This window comes from Anoplophora glabripennis, unplaced genomic scaffold (genome assembly GCF_000390285.2).
Source record: "Anoplophora glabripennis isolate ALB-LARVAE unplaced genomic scaffold, Agla_2.0 scaffold1162, whole genome shotgun sequence".
NCBI lineage: Eukaryota > Metazoa > Arthropoda > Insecta > Coleoptera > Cerambycidae > Anoplophora > Anoplophora glabripennis.
The window spans coordinates 79,962-99,048 of NW_019417290.1; the positions used below are offsets into that span (position 1 = coordinate 79,962).

A 19,087-nucleotide genomic window follows, 5' to 3' on the forward strand; every position below is an offset into this window, starting at 1 on the left:
GAGTTGTAACATTTTCTCGCTATCCACATAAGGAATAATTGACTTATCGGTATTCAGACATGTTGATCTAAATTCTGACACCGCATTTAATTTTCTTCTGCAAACGGTACATATAACCTCTTTGTTATCGTTATCAAATTTCTGAAAAATATGCAACTTTAACCAGAAAGAAAATAACTGTGGCGTAAAATAACAATTAAACACTAAAAGTTGCTTTACAATTGAAACTGTTAAGACGTAATGTAATTATATTTCACCGACTTACCAATTTTAGGAAAAGAACATCTAGAATGTCTCTGATACTGTTGTCTATCACTTCAAAAGTTCCATCGGTTTTATATTTACGGCAAAGCCTACACGGAGTTCCCTTAACATCAGCCATTGCTCTTCAACAATCTTATTTTAAGTATAAAAAGAACACAGAGACAAAAATATAACGCCGACACTTCTAACCTTTTTGGCTTCTACCACAGAATATCCCAATTACAGATATTCTGTGCTTCGACTGGCACTACTGGCAGCACAGGACGTAATGTTGTGGTTAGGAATAGAGATGGGAGAAACGACACTGATCCGGCTCATTGCGCAGGCTCTTCGTACTGATTCGAGTTAACTGCAGTGATACTCTGTAAACTATAGATTTCGTTGAATCGGATCCTACAAAAGAATTCACTTTCATAAAGCAAAAATTATCTGAATTGGTACTCTGTGCAGCACAAAGCTTAGTTGTGGTTAGGAGTACAGATGGGAGAAACGACACTGACCGGCTCTTCGTTGTCCGAGTAAGACCGGTGTCCCATGCACCCGAATTCCGACGATACGAAGGTCCGAAAGTGTTCTATTGGTTAATATACATTCAAATTTTTACCGCTCATTTTCATCCGAAATTTTTAAAATTCATACGACGTCGGAAAAAGTAGAAATAATTTTAACTTTTATCCGAAATCGTATGTTTTTTAACTTCACTTTTAAGTTTTTAACATACTATGATTGTTGTTTGATATATTTACAGTCAAATAATTGTTATATTATAATGTTGAATGTAGAAAATATTATATTACGTATATTTTCTATAATATATACCTATGGTTGTAATTTGAAAGTTGTATGAATCGTATTCTACAATATAATTCGTCTTCATTAAGCAAGAGTTCTGTGAATTGATACCTGAGCTGCCACCATAGATCTGATATAGTACTATTAAATCTACGGCTGCAATCAGGAGTGGCTAAATATCCAACGGCGCTCCCGCCAAGCTACACACGCGCTGGTTTGAATCTAATTCTTCTGTTCTTAAAATGTAAACCTAATTAAACGGTAGTTTTATGAAATATTACATATAATATAGTTAACGAACTCAGGATTTTTGACCATTCTTGTTAGAAAGTTTCATCGATGGATTTACTTTGAGAGAAATATATGAGTTGCCAAAATGCGAACATTAGCAATGTTTGTAAATTGTTTTTATTGTTTCAGAAGTACCTACATACTTCTAAAAAGACAAAAATAATGTTCATTTCTCAAATCTTTCTTATATTGCAATACATTATAGAAATGTATGATAAAAATACAGCAAAATAGTGACATGAAAGCTTTCTTTTGCTAATAAACTTTTATTAGAGAAATTTTTCTGTATTACTTCCTGTTTTAAATTTATAATCAATATCGTCCTAGAGTCTTAGTTACATGTTCTACACAGTTGACAATATCGGTGTTTAAAACTAATGTACATGCTTAGCAGACTATCACATTGTGAGAAATAGAAAGTGTGGACATAATTATTAGCGAATTCTACAGGTTTTCGTGTTTCAACCAATGTATTTCAAGGCAGGCGTTACGTTTTCTTTGTATTCACATATTTACGATTGGTGTCACATCCACACTTGTCGTTCTTAATAATTTGCACTACTCCTAATATTCTGCACTACGTACGAAGGGTAATAATTCGCACCTGCAAACCTTTTTTTGTGCATCAATTGAGATCTTCTCAAAGAGTCATGCTTGGTTGTTAGCAAAGCACCCCGGTACATTTGCATTTATGAACACACTTCCACAATCGTCACACTTATACATTTGCACCTGCGAAGGCAGTTTGTGTTGTAGTTGATGCTGTTTGACAACATTCTTGCATATAGTTTTGTAATTGCAGTCATTACATCTCTACATTTGAAACCGCAAGGGATCTTTATGTTTCAGTTGGTGCTGTTTGATATTATTCTTATATTTACTTTCGTAATTGCAGTCGTTACACCTGTACATTTGAATCTGTAAGGAATCTTTATGTTTCACCTGGTGCTGTTTGATACCATACCTGTATTTACTTTCGTAATCACAGCTGCTACACCTGTATATCTGAACCAGTGAAGGATCTTTATGTTTCAGTTGGTGTTTTCTGACAGCATACTTGTATTTACTTTCATAATCGCAATCGTTACACTTATACATTTGAACCTGCGAAGCCTCTTTATGTTTCAGTTGATGCCGTTTCATATTTACCTTGTATTTAGTTTCGTGACCGCAAATGCCACACTTGTACATTTGAACCTGCGAAGGCTGTTTATGTTGCAGCTGATGCTTTTCAATACCATTCTTGTACATAGTTTCGTAACTGCAGTCATTACACCTGTACCTTTTCACCTGTGAAGGATCTTTATGTTTCAGTTGGTGATTTTTGACAGCACACTTGTATCTAGTTTCGAAATCGCAATCGCTACATCTGTACATTTGAACTTGTGAAGGATCTTTATGTTTCAATTGGTGTTCTTTCATATGCTTGTTGTATTTAGTTTCATAATTGCAGACATTACACCTGTACATTTGAACCTGTGAAGGATCTTTATGTTTCAGCTGATGCTGTTCGATAACATTCTTGTATTTAGTTTCGTAGTCGCAGTCGTTACACCTGTACATTTGAACTTGTGAAGGATCTTTATGCTTCAGTTGGTGTCCTTTCATATGCTTGATGTATTTAGTTTCGTAATTGCAGTCATTACACCTGTACATTTGAACCTGTGAAGGATCTTTATGTTTCAGCTGATGCTGTTCGATCACATTCTTGTACTTAGTTTCGTAATCACAGTCATTGCACCTGTACATTTGAACCTGTGAAGGATCTTTATGTTTCAGTTGATGCCGTTTGACAGCATTTTTGTATTTACTTTCATAACCACAATCGTTACACCTGTACATTTGAACCTGCGAAGGAGCTTTATGCTTCAACTGGTGCTCTTTGATATAACTCTTGTATTTAGTTTCATAACTGCAATCCCTACACTTGTACATTTGAACCTGGGAAGGACACTTCTGGTTTTTATGTTTCAGTAAGTGTTGTTTGATATTCTCCCTGTACTTAGTTTCGTAATCACAGTCATTACACATGTACATTTGAACCTGCAAAGGATCTTTATGTTTCAGTTGGTGTCGTTTGATATTCTGGGTGTATTTAGTTTTGAAATCGCAGTCGTCGCACCTGTACATTGGATCCTGTGAAGGATCTTCTAACAAATGCCTCTGAAGTAATTTCTTATTTTCAGTATCACATTCATACAAATCATATTTATCTGCTTCCAAATCGTTCTCGTGTCTCGCACAGTGTTCCGAAACACAGTTGTACAATACTTTGAGCTTCTGCTTGGCTTTCATTTCTGATTCATTCTCATGTTTACATCCATCCTCTTCTGCATCTTTACAGTCGCTCTCCTCGAAAGGCATATCACTAAAAAAAAAAATTGCTCATACAGGGTATTTTTAAACATCAAGTTTTAATTTTAAGAGGTTTATAGGTGACTCATTTCAAAATAATGCATTTAACAAAAAGTGACTCTAATAAACGGACATATTTACATTTGAAGGTAGCGTAATTATTAATTATACATTTGTACCACCGTACCGAAACAATTAAGTGTGATCTCTAATGTGGTCAAGCTTAGAATTGCTTGAATTGTTATTAAAATTGTTACAAACAGACATTTAATTATAAGTTTATCAACTCCACAGGGCATTATTTCATTTTTATTATAATGAAATAATTTTCACCTGTTCAAATAGCGTAATAAGAAAGTATAAAGTTGGAATAAGACAAGGAATTTTGTTTTTAGACATTTTATTATTAAAAAATTCAGATCGATCAGTTGTGACCTTTTTGGTAAGGCAAGTCTGTATCTGGCAGTGGTCAGGTATATTTGCCAGGACATAACAACCGAAAACCCATCATACTTTAAACCTATTAGTTCTAGTAAGCTTTTGAACTGTCATTTTCCTCAGCCCTCACGACAGAAGTTAGGAACTATGAGTCGCACACAACAAAATTCAAATATTACGTAATATCGCAATAAAAATCCTCCTTAGGGAGGTATATCAGGTTTACTCAAATGCACAGATGTACTTGAAATTTATATAGCGTATTACTCAGTGCTCCCTCTGTGCGTCATATTTTTTTGAAATTTTTTTTGAATCTAGATTTTGAGATATTGTTGTTGAAAGTTGTTCCTTTTAACACAGATTTACATGTACAAGCTTTTAGTAATACTCATTATGAGTAGGATCTGTATGTGTATGTGCTGTAGGGTATGTTTGTGAGTAGTTAATGTTGATAATATTGTACTGTTGTTTTTGTATTGTTGTTGTTGTATTAGAAGTAAATATTTTGTACACTTGACTTGCCATAAATGTATGACAAATGGTCAAATATACACCATCTATCTATCTATCTATAGCGAAGATGGACGGTGCGGCTCTTTTTTTGCCCATAACTGAGAAAAAAATGTAAAAGTTGTGAAACTAAACTTTTCCATAGATAGTACACGGTATTATCTTATTTTTGATGTAAAACTGATGTAAGTTTTGAACATAGTGCAGCTGTATTAATTAGAAACAGAAACGAATAATTGCATTTCTGTCCGACTTGAGGATTAATGAGGCAACGTCGCAATCAGTTGACAGCAAGGAGGGAATACATTTGAAAGACTTGATAAATACGAAATTGATTTCATACAAATACATTTTTCCTAAATTATCCACAACAGATGATTTTTTATAATGTTTTTAAAAAACTAGATTAATTAAAAGAGACTAGGAATAAAAAATACAGTTGATAAATCCTTTTAATATATTTGAGATAATACTTGAGATAAAAGCATTTGTACGGAATAACAAAGAAACGTAAATATTTCTCAGCAAACTTTATATCTAAAAAATTTGTTATAGCTGCAAAACTTTTGTAACATTACTCAAATAGAGATTAAAAACACAACAGTGAGTAATAATGTAATTTCTATCACAGAACTTTTAAAACTGCATTCAACATTTTCTTTGACTTGTACAAAAGATGGCTATCGGGCTCCTCACTTCCCTCGGACCCCGATATACCTCCTTAATAAGACTATAAATCAGGTTAATCTGGTTTTCTTCTTGCAATCCGCTTACATAACCACTAATCGTTTCGTAACTTGATTTCGATTTCAGGCAAAGTTAAAAAAAATTGAATGAATGAATGACACACGACAGTGCCAGAAGCACATGCTGCCATTTTTTAGATTAATATTAAAATAATCTTCTCTTACCTCCTTTCCTCATCTTCCGATTTTATGTCAATACTTTCAGCTTTGATTAACATTTCCATCTCGTTAATATCGAATTCCTCGTCCAGGTTTTCAGTTTTAACCAATAAATCAAGTGAAGACGTATCTATTTGATTTTCTGTGGCTGAAGAAACAAAAGTACTTTCAATTTTTTCCTCTCCCTCTAAGAAATCTTTTAGGAAACTGTTGTGAGTACACAGAGAATCCAAGCATCGCTTACAAACAACGGGATCTTTGATGATATTCATATTCTACAAAGCAGTTTTATTAAATTACAAAATATGCATGTATTTAATATCCTTCATACCATTTCAGGAGCCAATTTCTGAATAGCTTCAAGTTCCACTTCATGTATGCACCTAAACTCACTTTCTACTGAGTGCATACACAATCGACATATTTTTTGACTGCAAGAAATATCAACTATCTCGCTTTTCTTTTCCAGCATGTATACTTCTCTTAAGTCGAGCTGCAACACTTTTTCGCTATCCACATAAGGAATAATTGTGTTATCGGTATTCAGACATGTTGACTTAAATTCTGATGCCGCATTTAGCTTTCTTCTGCAAACGTTACATATAACCTTGCTCTCGCCATCAGGTTTCTGAAAAATATGCAGCGTTAACCAAAAAGACAATAACTGTGACGTAAAATAACTATTAAATACTAAAAGTTCCTTACACTTGAGACTGTTAAGATCTAATCTATAATTCACTGACTTACCAATTTCAGCAAAAGACTATCTAGAATGTCTCTGATATTGCTGTCTATTACTTTAAAACTTTCATTGGTTATATATTTAAGGCAAAGATTACACGAAGAAGTTTCCTTAACATCAGTCATTGTTTTGTAACAATCTTATTTTGACTATGAAAAGAACACATACAAAAATATAATTCAGTCACTTCTAGTTCTAACCTAAAATTTCCGGCTTCTTTTGGTAGCATAGACCATAGAATCTATTTGTAGTTTGTGGTTAGTAATGGAGCTGGGAGAAACGACACTTTCACTCAGAGCAGTACAGAAAGCCTACGTAATAGTGCCTAGTGAGCCGGATCAGAGTCGCCTCTACCATCTCTATTCTCCGTGGTCTGTGCTGTACTGTGTTGTACTGCCAGAAGACAAAAAGGTTAGAAGTGAAGGCATTATATTTTTGTCTCCGTGTTCTTTTTATACTCAAAATAAGATTGTTGAAGAGCAATGGCTGATGTTATGGAAACTTGGTGCAGGCTTTGCCATAAAAATATAACCGATGAAAGTTTTGAAGTGATAGACAACAGTACTAGGGACATTCTAGATGTTCTTTTGCTGAAATTGGTAAGTCAGTAGTGAAATATAATTAGATTACGTCTTAACAGTCTCAATTGTAAAGTAACTTTTTACGTTTAATTGTTATTTTACGTCACAGTTATTTTTTTTTCGGGTTAAAGTATATTTTTCAGGAATTTGATAACGAGAAAAAAGAGGTTATATGTAACGCTTGTAGAAGAAAGTTAAATGCGGCGTTAGACTTTAGGTCAACATGTCTGAATACCGATAAGACAATTATTCCTTATGTCGATGGCAAGAAAATGTTACAGCTCGACTTAAGAGAAGTGTACATGCAGGAAAAGAAAAGTGAATTAAATTGCAGTCAGAAAATATGTCGATTGTGTATGCACCCAGTAGAAAGTGAGTTTAGGTGCATACGTGAAGTGCAACTTGAAGCTATTCAGAAATTGGCTCCCGAAATGGTATAAACCGTATTAAATAATTGTATATTTTGTAATTTAACAAAATTGCTTTGTAGGATATAAATATCATCAAAGATCCTGTTGTGTGTAAGCAATGCTTGTATTCTCTGTGTACTCACAATAGTTTCCTAAATGACTGCTCAAAGGTAGAAGAAAGAAAAAGTATTTTTGGTAGTTCAGCCACAGGAAGTCAAATAGATACGTCTCCACTTGATTTATTGGTTAAAACTGAAAACCTGGACAAGGAATTTGATATTAACGAGATGGAAATGTCGATCAAACCTGAATATGTGGACATAAAATCGGAAGATGAGGAAAGGAGGTAAGAGAAGACTATTTTAACATTAATTTAAAAAATGGCAGTCCGTGGTCCTGATGCCGTTGTGATTTATATGATTAAATACGTACCGTACCATTTGGTGATAAAACTAACTTTAACAAATTATGCGATTTTGTCAGTTATAAACGGTATATTGTACAAATTTTTATACAATCATAAAAAGTTAGGTTAAGTTACTGGTAAAAAATTTAAGATCATTATTAAACATAAACAATCAGTATTGCTTTAAATCAGATATGGTACAATGAATGCTATACTAGATTCTATACATTCATAATTTTTTTTATCTTTAGCCAGAAATCGAAATTTTCTTGGAACAAAAAGGATAGATCTCACTAAGCTACAAAACAATTAGTAGTTATGTAAGCGGATTGTGAGAAGAAAACCAGATTAGCCTGATTTATACACGTATTAAATCATTCTTACAGAAAATTAATTTTTATGCTAATTCAAATTACAAAATATCCTCTAAATATTCTTATCAATTGAAGTCTAACAATATTATTCGATACCAGAAATTATTCGATATATTATAAATTATTCGATATCAGAAATGCAAAAGGTGTCTTAAATTCATAGACAAGATTCTTAACAGTTGATATTGCAGGAAACGACTATTTCGTGGGCTGCGTACCCCGACTGGCATCGAATATACCACAGCGATTTCTAGTAATAAATAGTTATACATAATAAATACTAGAAATGATTGGACTAAATGTGTATGGTTAATACGAAAACTCATACGTGATACATTGAAATAAAATTGTTAAATAATCATTCACAGAAGTATTTTGTATTTTTTGCTCTTTCATTCCTTTTGACAAAGATGAACACTAAAATATAACAGCTACTACTATCCATATTTTTTTTCATACTATAAGTTTTCTTAAAAAAATTTTTTTGAGGTCATACCTGTTTATATGCGTAGCTGAACCCGGCATTTTTTCTGCTGAACGTGATTTTTATCATTAATTGTTATAAACAAAGTATACAAACAATTTCAGCTGTAGCACTATTAATTTTTTTTACATTTCTCAAGGCGAGTAGAGGCTATATTACTTTCACCTCCTAAAAACCAGCAGCTGAAGTTTGTTTCGTGTATGTACCATGAAAGGTCTTACACATGAATGAAAATCAGCCTTGGTACTATTAGTCACTAAAATGTACCGCATGCTCTCTGTCTATTAGTACTTTTGTTGATTATATTATGGTCAAGAATAACCTTGTAAGGAAAAACAGGATAATCGTTAGATTTTAGTATTTACTTCAATTGACGAGTATCCTTATTTGAATTTTGTTGTGTGTGACAATTCAAAAAACGACTATAACTCACAGGTTTAAAGTACTATGGTTTTGTATACCTGGTGATTGCCAGCTACCGATTTACCAAAATGTCAAACAACAAGTTACTATCACTTTTAATAATACATAATTCAATCAAGTCTGACAGTGATGACGATAGAAATCAGAGCAGCACTGAATTGTTCCGCTGATACAAATGTATAATTAATAATAATCACATCACATTAACTTAAAATGTAAATATGGCGTTTATTGGAATAATCTTTTGTTAAAAGCAGTATTTTGGCATATGTCACCTATAACCCCTTAAAATTAAAATTTGATTTTTGAAAATACCTTGTATATGCAATTTTTTCAGCAACTTGCCACTACAGAGCTCCTATATTGTACCATTCGAAGAGAGTGACTGTAAAGATGAAGTAGAGGATGGATGTAAACACGAGAATCGATCAGATGTGAAAACCAAGCAGGAACACCAAGTATTATACAATTGTGATAAATGTATTTATGAAACTGGATGTGAGATCCATTTTACGGCACACTGTGCGAGACACAAGTACGATTCAAAAGTGTATAAATGTGAATCGTGTGAGTACGAAACTGAAAATAAAAAATTACTTCAGAGACACCTGTTGAGGCATAAAGACCCTTCAAAGGTTCAAACGTACAGGTGTAACGACTGCGATTACAAAACTGTATACAAGAGTCATATCAAGCTTCACCAACCGAAACATAAAGATCCTTTACAGATTCAGATGTACAGGTGTAATGACTGCAATTACGAAACCAAGTACAGCAATCATATGAAACGACACCAACTGAAGCATAAAGATCCTTCGCAGGTGAAAATGTACAGGTGTAACGACTGCGATTACAAAACTGCATACAAAAGTTACATCAAACAGCACCAACTGAAACACAAAGAACCCTCACAGGTTCAAATGTACAAGTGCAACGACTGCGATTATGAAAGTAAATACAAGAATACTATGAAAAGGCACCAACTGAAACACAAGGATCCTTTACTGGTTCAAATGTACAAGTGTAATGACTGCGATTACAAAACTATATACAAGAGTCGCATCAAATTGCACCAACTGAAACATAAAGATCCTTCACAGGTTCAAATGTACAGGTGTAATACCTGCAATTACGAAACTAAATACAAATATGATATCAAGCATCACCAACTGAAACATAAAGATTCTTCACAAGTTCAAATGTACAGGTGTAACGACTGCGATTTCAAAACTAAATACAAAAATGTTATGAAAAAACATCAACTGATACATAAAGATCCTTCACAGATGAAATTGTACAGGTGTAACGACTGCACATATGAAACTAAATACAAATATGATATCAAACATCACCAACTGAGACATAAAGGTCTTTCTCAGGTGAATATGTACAGGTGTAACGACTGCAATTACAAAACTGTATACAAGGGTCATATCAAACAGCATCAACTGAAACATAAAGATCCTTCACAAGTTCAAATGTACAGGTGTAAAGACTGCACATACGAAACTAAATACAAATGTATTATCAAAAGGCACCAATTGAAACATAAAGATCTTTCGCAGGTGAAAATGTAGAGATGTAACCACTATCGAACAGCATCAACTACAACAGGAAGAGCCTTCTCAGGTTCAAATGTACAGGTGTAATGACTGATTTGGAAAGTAAATTAAAGGGTAATATCAAACGTTATCAACTGCATTGAAATAAATCGGTTGAAACATGAAGACCTGACCAAAACGGAGGCCGACAAGTGATTTTGGACTAGCATTTGTAGAATTCACTAATACCTAATTATGTCTACACTTTCTATTTCTCACTATGTGATAGTCTGCTAAGTGTATTCATTAGTTTTAAAAAACGATATTGTAACTATGTAGAATATGTAATTAATTGAAGGGTCTAATGTAAAATAAATGTGCATGATTTTAGAATAATAGAAAGTTGTTGATGTCACTGTCACATTTGTGGGTTGGGAGATCAACTATACAGGGCGTCTCAATTTCAATCTCTTAAACTTGGTGTACGTTACATTGGGTCAAGTTTCTATAAAAAAGCGTAACATCAAAATTGTTGAGCGGAGATAGTGGGGATAGCGTCATTGAGAAGGTCAGGATTTCGATAACAATGAATATTATGCACATTCGATAAGATCACTTATTTTTTTATTCTAAAATGAATTTATTACACAGTTGGAATAAATCGGCAAAGATTCTAAAACTGTTGTTTTTTTTTTGTCAATAAAAGAAAAGCGTATTGGAATATTTTGTTTTTGTTGTTTGTAATACAGTTTTGAATGCAATCTAGTAATCATTAAAAGTACGGAAGATTCAATATTTGATACAAAAAGTAGATATTACAAACAGCATGAAATTCATATGGCCTGCACATAACAAATTTCTCAATAGAATAATAAACTAAATATTTTATAATACTAGTTAAACAAAAAATATTTAATATCTTCTACCTAATTTAAAATAGGATGTGCGAACGCAACAGGTAGTATTCCTTCTCGTACGGAATTAATAAATATTGATTGAAAAAAATTATATACTGGCTTCGAACTCTTAGAAAAATTCTATTTTGAAACAACAGTATCAAAAGCTTTGAATATGAGTAGATCGATTATAATTGTTTTTTTATCCAATTTTTATTTAATTTCTCTTAAAAAAGATATATTTTATTATTTACTCAAGTATTTTTTACTCTGCCCAAATCCACATTTTTTTTATCTTATCGAATGAATCGAGTAGTGTCCTTCGATACTAGAATTCTAGGAATGCGTAAAACAAACATCGTTTGACTTGATTTGACCAGATTTAAAAAAATTGAATTTGTTTGAATTAGCTTTAAAATAGAGCATAAAATGCGAGAACTAATAAAAAAAAATTTAATAAAAAGGGCAAATATTTTTTTTCAAAATGTCCTTTTTTGTAAAGGTTTGATGTTTGTTTATAATTTTTTTCTGTTAATAAATATTTCCATATGTTTCTTACGTAATTAATCTTTATCAAGGACTAGTAAGAATACTGCTTATTTCTTTGAATGATTGCATTATTCAATTTCAATACAACAGGTGCGTGTTTTTGAGTTAAATATATATAGACACATTATTTCCAGTTTTTATTCGGATAATTATTTATTAGTAGCCGCCTAGGTATTGTCGTGGTATAATGCAGTGCTAGTTGAGGCATGTACACTGGAGTAGTTGTTTCGAAGTAGTTTACTAAGTAGTTTAATGTTATTCAATGCAGTAATACAACACAGTGCAACTTAATTCTGCATAATGTGACGTAATGCGAACCGAAATATACCAGTAAAAATTCGAAAGGTAAAACACGTTGAAAAACAAAAGAAGCTGAGGTTCTGGGTGTTATTATTTGATTAAGATTTAATAAATTTATTAATAATGCAATTGTAGATTGTATTTAAATCATCTGTTTCTGACAATTTGTTTATGTACTTATTGTAAGAGCCTTAAATACCTTTCTTGAAATTGAAATTATAATTATGTTATTACTATTACTACTATTGATTGAACTATTGTTAACATTGTGAAGGGAAACAGGATAATCGTTAGATTTTAGCTTTTGCTTAAATTAACGAGTATTCTTGTTGTGGTTCTCCTTAATATTTGAATTTTGTTGTTTGTGACATTCATAATTTCTAACTTCTGTCATAAGGGGTATAAGACGAATGACAATTCAAAAGCCTATCAGAATTAATAGGTTTAAAGTACGATGGTTTTTCCGGTTGTTATGCCGCAGCAAATGTACCTGTTGGCTGCCTGCTGTAGACTTACATTGCCAAAATGTCCCAACTGTTTCATCTGAATTTCTTATTAATAAAATGCCCAAAAACAAAGTTCCTTGTCTTACTCCCAACTTTATTAATTCTTATTACCCTGTTTGAACAGCATGAAAATTATTTCACTAAACTTAAAACCTGATTTTCAAAAATACCCTGTATATGCAATTTTTTCAGCAACAAGCCACTGCCCGATATTGTGCCATTTGAAGAGAGTGACTGTAAATATGAAGAAGAGGATGGATATAAACGTGAGAATGGGTCAGAAGTGAAAACCAAGCAGGAGCACAAAGTATTGTATAAATGTGAGAAATGTATTTACGAAACTGGAAGTGAGATGCATTTTACAGCACACTGTGCGAGACACGAGAACGATTCGGAAGCATATAAATATGAATTGTGTGAATATAACACTAAAAATAATTCATTACTTCAGAGGCACCTGTTGAGGCATAAAGATCCATCTCAGGTTCAAATGTACAAGTGTAAAGACTGCGATTATGAAAGTAAATACAAAGGTTATATCAAACGGCACCAACTGAGGCATAAAGATCCACAGGTTCAAATGTACAAGTGTAACGACTGCGATTACGACAATAAACACAAGAATGTTGTCAAAATACATCAACTGACACATAAAAATCCTTCAAAGGTTCAAATGTACAAGTGTAACAATTGCGATTTTAAAACTAAATACAACAATGACGCCAAACGACACCAACTGATACATAAAGACCCTTCACAGATTCAAATGTACAAGTGTAACAGCTGCACGTATGAAACTAAACACAAGAGAAATATGAAACGTCACGAACTGAAGCATAAAGATCCTTCGAAGGTTCAAATGTATAGGTGTAAGGACTGCAATTTTGAAACTAAATACAAAGTTCATATGGAACGGCATCAACTGAAACATAAAGAGCCTTCACAGGTTCAAATGTACAAGTGTAAAGACTGCGATTACAAGACTAAACACAAGGATGTTATCAAAACGCACCAACTGAAACATAAAGATCCTTCACTGGTTCAAATGTACAAGTGTAAAGACTGCGATTACGAAACTAAATACAAGAGATACATCAAACAGCACCAACTGAAGCATAAAGATTCTTGGCAGGTACAAATGTACAATTGTAAAGACTGCGATTACGAAACTAAATACAAGAGATACATCAAACAGCACCAACTGAAGCATAAAGATTCTTTGCAGGTTCAAATGTACAGGTGTAACATCTGCGATTATGAAACTAAATACAGGAGTAATATCAAACATCACCAACTGAAACATAAAGATCCTTCTCAGGTGAAAATGTACAGGTGTAACGACTGCAATTACAAATCTGTATACAAGGGTCATATCAAACAGCACCAACTGAAACATAAAGATCCTTCACAGGTTCAAATGTACAGGTGTAACGACTGCACATACGAAACTAAATACAAGAGTGCTATAAAACACCACCAACTGAAGCATGAAGATCCTTCGCAGGTTCAAATGTACAGGTGTAAAGACTGCACATACGAAACTAAATACAAATGTATTATCAAAAGGCACCAATTGAAACATAAAGATCCTTCGCAGGTGAAAATGTAGCCACTATCGCACAGCTTCAACTGCAACAGAAAGAGCCTTCGCAGGTTCAAATGTTCAGGTGTAATGACTGATTTGGAAAGTAAATTAAGGGTAATATCAATCGTTATCAACTGCATTGAAATAAATCGGTTGAAACACGAAGACCTGACCGAAACAGAGGCCGACAAGTCATTTTGGACTAGCATTTGTACAATTCACTAATACCTAATTATGTCTACACTTTCCGTTTCTCACTATGTGATAGTCCGCTAAGCGTATGCGTTAGTTTTAAACAGCGATATTGTCAACTGTGTAAAACGTGTAATTAATTGAAGTGTCTAATGTAAAATAAATGTGTGTGATTTTTATAATAGAAAGTTGTTGACTTCACTGTCACATTTGTGGGTTTAGAGATCATCTATACAGAGCGTCCCAATTTCATTCTCTTAAACTTTAGGAGCAGATAGAACCAGTAATGGTGGTACTTTGTCAACATTTACTTCCAAATCTCCGCCATTTTGGAAGTAGTAGGGATATTTGAATTAAACTTGGTGTACGTTACATTGGATTAAGTTTCTTTAAAATAACGTAACATCAAAATTGTTGAGCGGAGATAGTGGGGATAGGGTCATTAAGAAGGTCAGGATTTCGATAACAATTAATATTATGCACATTCGATAAGATCACTTATTTTTTTATTCTAAAATGAATTTATTACACAGTTGGAATAAATCGGTAAAGATTCTAAAACTGTTGGCTTTTTTGTCAATAAAAAAAGCGTATTGGAATATTTTGTCACAAATACAGTCTTGAATGCAATCTAGTAATGATTAAAAGTACGGAAGATTCAATATTTGATACAAAAAGTAGATATTACAAACAGCATGAAATTCATATGGCCAGCACGTAACAAATTTTCCAATAGGATAATTAACTAAATATTTTATAATACTAATTAAACAAAGAATATTTAATATCTTCTAACTAATTTTAAATAGGATATGCGAACGCAACAGGTAGTATTCCTTCTCGTACGGAATTAATAAATATTGATTGAAAAAAATTATATACTCGCCTCGAACTCTGAGAAAAAATTCCGTTTTGAAACGACAGTATCAAAAGCTTTGAATATGAGTATATGCATTGTAATTGTTTTTTATCCAATTTTTATTTAATTTCTCTTAAAAAAGATATATTTTATTATTTACTCAAGTATTTTTACTTTGCCCAAATCCACATTTTTTTATCTTATCGAATGAATCGAATAGTGTCCTTCGATACTAGAACTCTAGGAATGCGTAAAACAAACATCGTTTGACTTGATTTGACCAGATTTAAAAAAAATTGAATTTGAATTAGCTTTAAAATAGAGCATAAAATGCGAGAACTAATAATTAAAAAAAAAATTAATAAAAAGGGCAAATATTTTTTTTCAAAATGTCCTTTTTTGTAAAGATTTGATGTTTGTTTATAATTTTTTTCTGTTAATAAATATTTCCATACATTTCTTACGTAATTAATCTTTATCAAGGACCAGTAAGAATACTGCTTATTTCTTTGAATGATTAAATTATTCAATGTCAATACAACAGGTGCGTGTTTTTGAGTTAAATATATATAGACACATTCTTTCCAGTTTTTATTCGGATAATTATTTATTAGTAGCCGCCTAGGTACTGTCGTGGTATAATGCAGTGCTAGTTGAGGCTTGTAGACTGGAGTAGTTGTTTCCCGCATTGTCAGCAATTAAGAGTCTTGTCGATGGAATTAGATATCTTTTGCATAGATTTCTGGTACCGAAGAACGTTGTTTGACTTCATTTGAATTAGCTAATATCTCTAAAATAGACTACGCTCTGTATTGTGACCATAATTGGTAACTTAGCAGGATTGGAAATAAAAATAATCAAATACATAGGTTTTAATTTTTAAAGTTGGAACTAGATAAACTCGTTTGGATCAATGAAGGGCTAAAGAAATTATATAGATATTCCTACGGCCTACGTAAGCCAAAGGTAGTAATCTTTTTTTCATTAAGCAATCAAATTGACTTTAGAATTTAGGTGCTAACCTGGATATTAGCATAATTAACTGTAATAAGCTTGATGTGACGCTTAGACAAATTTTCCCTAATGTACTTATTCACGTTGACAAACAAAAGAAACTGATGTACTGGGTGTTATTATTTGATTAAGATTTAATAAATTTATTAATAATGCAATTGTAGATTGTATTTAAGTCATCTGTTTCTGTCATTTTGTTTATGTACTTATTGTATGACTATATATAGCCTTAAATGCGTTTTTTGATAATTCCTTATTAAAGATCTGAATCGGTTCGTTATTGAAATTAAAATTATGTTATTACTATTATGTACTATCCTTGATTGAACTATTGTTAACATTGTGAAGGGAAACAGGATAATCTTTAGATTTTAGCTTTTGCTTAAATTAACGAGTATTCTTGTTGTGGTCCTCCTTAATATTTGAATTTTGTTGTTTGTAACATTCATAATTTCTATCTTCTGTCATAAGGGGTAAGAGAAATGACAATTCAAAAGCGTACCAGAACTAATAGGTTTAAAGTACGATGGTTTTTTCGGTTGTTATGCCGCAGCAAATGTACCTGTTGGCTGCCTGGTGTAGACTACTTACATTGCCAAAATATCGCAACTGTTTCATCTGAATTTATTATTAATAAAATACCCAAATACAAAGTTCCTTGTCTTACTCCCAATGTCATTATTTCTTATTACTCTGTTTGAACAGCATGAAAATTATTTCACTAAACTTAAAACCTGATTTTCAAAAATACCCTGTATATGCAATTTTTTCAGCAACAAGCCACTGCCCGATATTGTACCATTCGAAGAGAGTGACTGTAAATATGAAGAAGAGGATGGATGTAAACGTGAGAGTGGATCAGAAGTGAAAACCAAGCAGAAGCACAAAGTATTGTACAAATGTGATAATTGCATTTACGAAACTGAAAGTGTGATTTGTTTTACGGCACACTGTGCGAGACACGAGAACGATTCGGAAGCATATAAATGTGAATCGTGTGAATATAACACTAAAAATAAGACATTACTTCAGAGGCACCTGTTGAGGCATAAAGATCCATCGCAGGTTCAAATGTACAAGTGTGAAGACTGCGATTACGAAAGTAAATACAAAGGATATATCAAACGGCACCAACTGAGGCATAAAGATCCACAGGTTCAAATGTACAAGTGTAACGACTGCGATTACGAAACGAAACACAAGCATGTTGTCAAAATACATCAACTGACACATAAAAACCCTTCACAGCTTCAAATGTACAAGTGTAACCATTGCGATTTTAAAACTAAATACAACAAAGACGCCAAACGACACCAACTGATACATAAAGACCCTTCACAGATTCAAATGTACAAGTGTAACAGCTGCACGTATGAAACTAAACACAAGAGAAATATGAAACGTCACGAACTGAAGCATAAAGATCCTTCGCAGGTTCAAATGTACAGGTGTAAAGACTGCGATTACGAAACTAAATACAAGGGTTATATCAAACAGCACCAACTGAAGCATAAAGATCCCCAGCAAGTTTGGATATTCAGCTGTAACGATTGCGATTACCAAACTGAATACAATAAGAATACTGTCAAAAATACGAATGCACAAGCAAGCGTAAGGAGTCTTCACGGAGACCCCAATTGATACACAAAATAAGTTCACAAGTGTGAATTACCACCCCTCCTCCGTTGTGCAAAATATTGTTAGAAATTGAGGAATTTAAGAGCGACCAAGTGTGGATATGACAAAATTCATAAATATCTGAATACAAAGAAAATGTAGCGCCTGTCTTGAAATATGTCGATTGAAATACGAAAAGCTGACCGAAATGGAAGCTAACAAGCGATTTTGGATTAGCTTTTGTTGAATTTGCTAATACGTAGTTATGTCCACACTTTCCGGTTTCTCGCAATGTAACAGTCTGCTAATTGACAAACAGTTCATAACTTCGACAAGTTATATGTTAAATGTGTATTTTAAATTTAAACAGGGATATTGTCAACTGTGTAAAGCATGTAATTAATAAAAATACACAATATACACATTTTTGAATAACAATAACAATACAATTTATACACACATACGTACATATTACAATGCAAAAAATACAAACTAAGAAGTGTGGGGTAAGGACAAACAATTTTTTTTGATATGTTTAACATTTGAATTAAATACAGGGTGGTCAAATGAAAACGAAACAGAGCCTTTTTCAGGAACTGCGTCAAGATTGTAGAAAAACGCTCAGACCCATTGATTTTAGATTAAAAGAGGACATTCTTTGCTGGTAATTTTGACTCCGCCACTTTCACCCCCAAGCAAGGGTAAGCATCACCCCAATATATTTAAATGGCACTGGGGGGTTGAGTAATATTTCTTTTGAAAGCTCTTACAATTCTCTTTACAACTGACTTTAAATTTTATAATTCCATCCAATATTTTGAAAAAAAATTACATTTTAAAATTTAAATTATGTTCAGTTCCTTACTTACTACTTAGTTGATTAAATGTTCAAACTGATGACCGCCCGCTTCCATACAAGAATAAAGATTTTGGTTGAAACGTTCATTCTGTTTTTCAATTTCTCGTTTTTTATTAGATACGTTTCCTACGTTGAAATTTTTTTACAAACTCTAAAACATACATCCTCCTGACATGTCGATCTTGATGTTGTTC

The 19,087-nt window shown here is 32.8% G+C and overlaps 2 protein-coding genes across 2 annotated transcripts; one reads left to right on the top strand and one right to left on the bottom strand.

The window, feature by feature from the left end:
* Positions 1 to 578: 578 nt before the first annotated feature.
* LOC108913771 lies at positions 579 to 6,422 on the bottom strand. The gene is made up of 5 exons (XM_023456135.1): positions 6,303 to 6,422; positions 5,887 to 6,183; positions 5,562 to 5,830; positions 3,470 to 3,715; positions 579 to 657 (listed from the first exon to the last, which is right to left on the bottom strand). Exons 1-5 carry the CDS (start codon positions 6,420 to 6,422, stop codon positions 579 to 581), a joined length of 1,011 nt encoding a protein of 336 aa, XP_023311903.1.
* Positions 6,423 to 6,715: 293 nt separating this feature from the next.
* LOC108913772 (zinc finger protein 624-like) lies at positions 6,716 to 18,434 on the top strand. Its single transcript, XM_018719394.1, has 4 exons — positions 6,716 to 6,896; positions 7,022 to 7,312; positions 7,369 to 7,634; positions 17,191 to 18,434. The coding sequence occupies exons 1-4, from the start codon at positions 6,780 to 6,782 to the stop codon at positions 18,056 to 18,058; spliced, it is 1,542 nt and encodes a 513-aa protein (XP_018574910.1). The 5' UTR covers positions 6,716 to 6,779; the 3' UTR covers positions 18,059 to 18,434.
* The last annotated feature ends 653 nt before the right edge of the window (positions 18,435 to 19,087 follow it).